Raw genomic sequence first — 1,702 nt, 5'->3', positions numbered from 1 at the left:
GCACAGATCATTTTGTAGTTCAGATAGTAAGAACAAATGAATAAGATTCCCTTCATTTTAAACCTTTAAGATATTTTCTTCTTGTTCTAGACATTAGCTTTAGAAGGTTACAAAATCTGATAATCTTCAGCAAAAGTTGGTGCATTAGATGAGCAATTTCCGAAACAATAACAGCAGAAATAGTACAACGACACACAAAGTTCGTATCATCAAAAGCACCAAAACCAGCAGATATATTAAATGTAAAACTAAGGACATAAGCAGTCATTTTAGGAATAATTTCTGGTAACTAAGAAGCATATCAATCACTCAAATAAGAGTTTACAGTTTGAAGAACTCCTAGGGTATGAGGCCAATTCTTCTATCATTTCAAGCTCTTTCTCACGATTTTGGCCCTTACAATGAATTGTCATGGTACGTAATGATGCTGAGTTTTGCATAACATACCTTGCAAATCTCATCTGGCATTCCAGTCCTTTAAAATATTTAAGAAAGCACTTCCTAAGATGTGAAGAAAAGCATTCGGGAACAAATCGTTGGTATGGCCAGACCTCATCATCATCATCATCATGACCAAAATTTAGTTCAAAGACAAGAGTCTGAAGCTTAGGGCAATGATTGAGCATATCAAGGGCCAAACTCCATTTAATAAAGTCTCCAAAGATAAGCTCCAAATGAATTAAATTGGAAAACACAGGGATCTCCACATCGCACTGCAGAAAAATTATCAGAAGTATTAGAAACTTTTCCTATAAAGAAAACCAATAGCAAACGAAACAAAACAAAACATGTTCTAGTTTTCCATATACAAACCTCGTCTATGCGCAGAAACTCTACATTAGAAAAAGCTTTCACAGGAATTAAATGACGATAACTATCAAAAATAACATCTGCTCTGACCAACTTGGATAAAGTCTTAACCTTCCCCTCAAATGAACAATCATTAAAATCTATGTCATTTAGTATCAAATCTTCAAGAACTGGACACCCATAAAGAAGCTCCATCAAATATCGAAGCCTTGTAATCCAAGCATTGTCCAAATGCAGTGTTTTGAGTGAGGGAAGGTAAACAGAAGAAAAGACATCAAAAGTTACATTATGCAACTTGAAAACAACAAGGGATGCGCTGCTGAGAATAGAGCAAGGCAATATGGAAAGGGAAAGATCGACATTGAGATTCTCAAGTTGAGGTTGTTGTATTGCAGCGTTTAACCATACCTTGACATCGGTATCTAGACATTGTTCCCTTACAATGAGGGTAAAGTTTTTGATGGGTTGATTCAAACCTCGTGAGAACATGGTAGCGTACACGAATCTGATGAAGGAAAAGTGCGATTTAAATTCCTTGAAATCGAGATATCTATGGTCGTAAAAGTCTAGGGTAGAGACTAAAGGCCAGAGTGGTTTCCATCTCTTTGAGAGAACCATTGTTGTAACAACTTCTTCAGTTGGGAGAAACGAGAGGATGTGACACAGAACTTCATCTGGCAACATGCTAATCATATCCGCCATTGGAACACGATCAAATAAAGCAGATAATTTTATTTAGGATTCCAGCAAAACAATACATCACACCCCCTGGTTTCCTTCTTGCAGCCGTGTTACGTACAACGGAGAGCGTGGCACAGCGTTTCAATCGGAGCTATGAGCAGTGGAATTACCTTTCTTTCTGTTTTAATTTTCCTCCTAACAACAAAAAATA

General features: G+C 36.8%; 1 protein-coding gene across 1 annotated transcript; it reads right to left on the bottom strand.

The window, feature by feature from the left end:
- Positions 1-205: 205 nt before the first annotated feature.
- On the bottom strand, positions 206-1,702 carry LOC130718833 (F-box/FBD/LRR-repeat protein At4g26340-like). Its single transcript, XM_057569461.1, has 2 exons — positions 814-1,702; positions 206-713 (listed from the first exon to the last, which is right to left on the bottom strand). The coding sequence occupies exons 1-2, from the start codon at positions 1,510-1,512 to the stop codon at positions 306-308; spliced, it is 1,107 nt and encodes a 368-aa protein (XP_057425444.1). The 5' UTR covers positions 1,513-1,702; the 3' UTR covers positions 206-305.

Source organism: Lotus japonicus, chromosome 5 (genome assembly GCF_012489685.1).
Source record: "Lotus japonicus ecotype B-129 chromosome 5, LjGifu_v1.2".
Lineage (NCBI taxonomy): Eukaryota > Viridiplantae > Streptophyta > Magnoliopsida > Fabales > Fabaceae > Lotus > Lotus japonicus.
This window is presented reverse-complemented; position numbering and strand designations above follow the sequence as displayed.

Bases quoted from the DNA above. Each gene is read 5' to 3' on its own strand.
- LOC130718833 (XM_057569461.1), bottom strand. From the start codon at position 1,512: ATGGCGGATATGATTAGCATGTTGCCAGATGAAGTTCTGTGTCACATC. The intron at 714-813 runs GTTTGTATATGG...ATTTTTCTGCAG, and splicing joins AGTTTCTGCGCATAGACGAG to TGCGATGTGGAGATCCCTGT.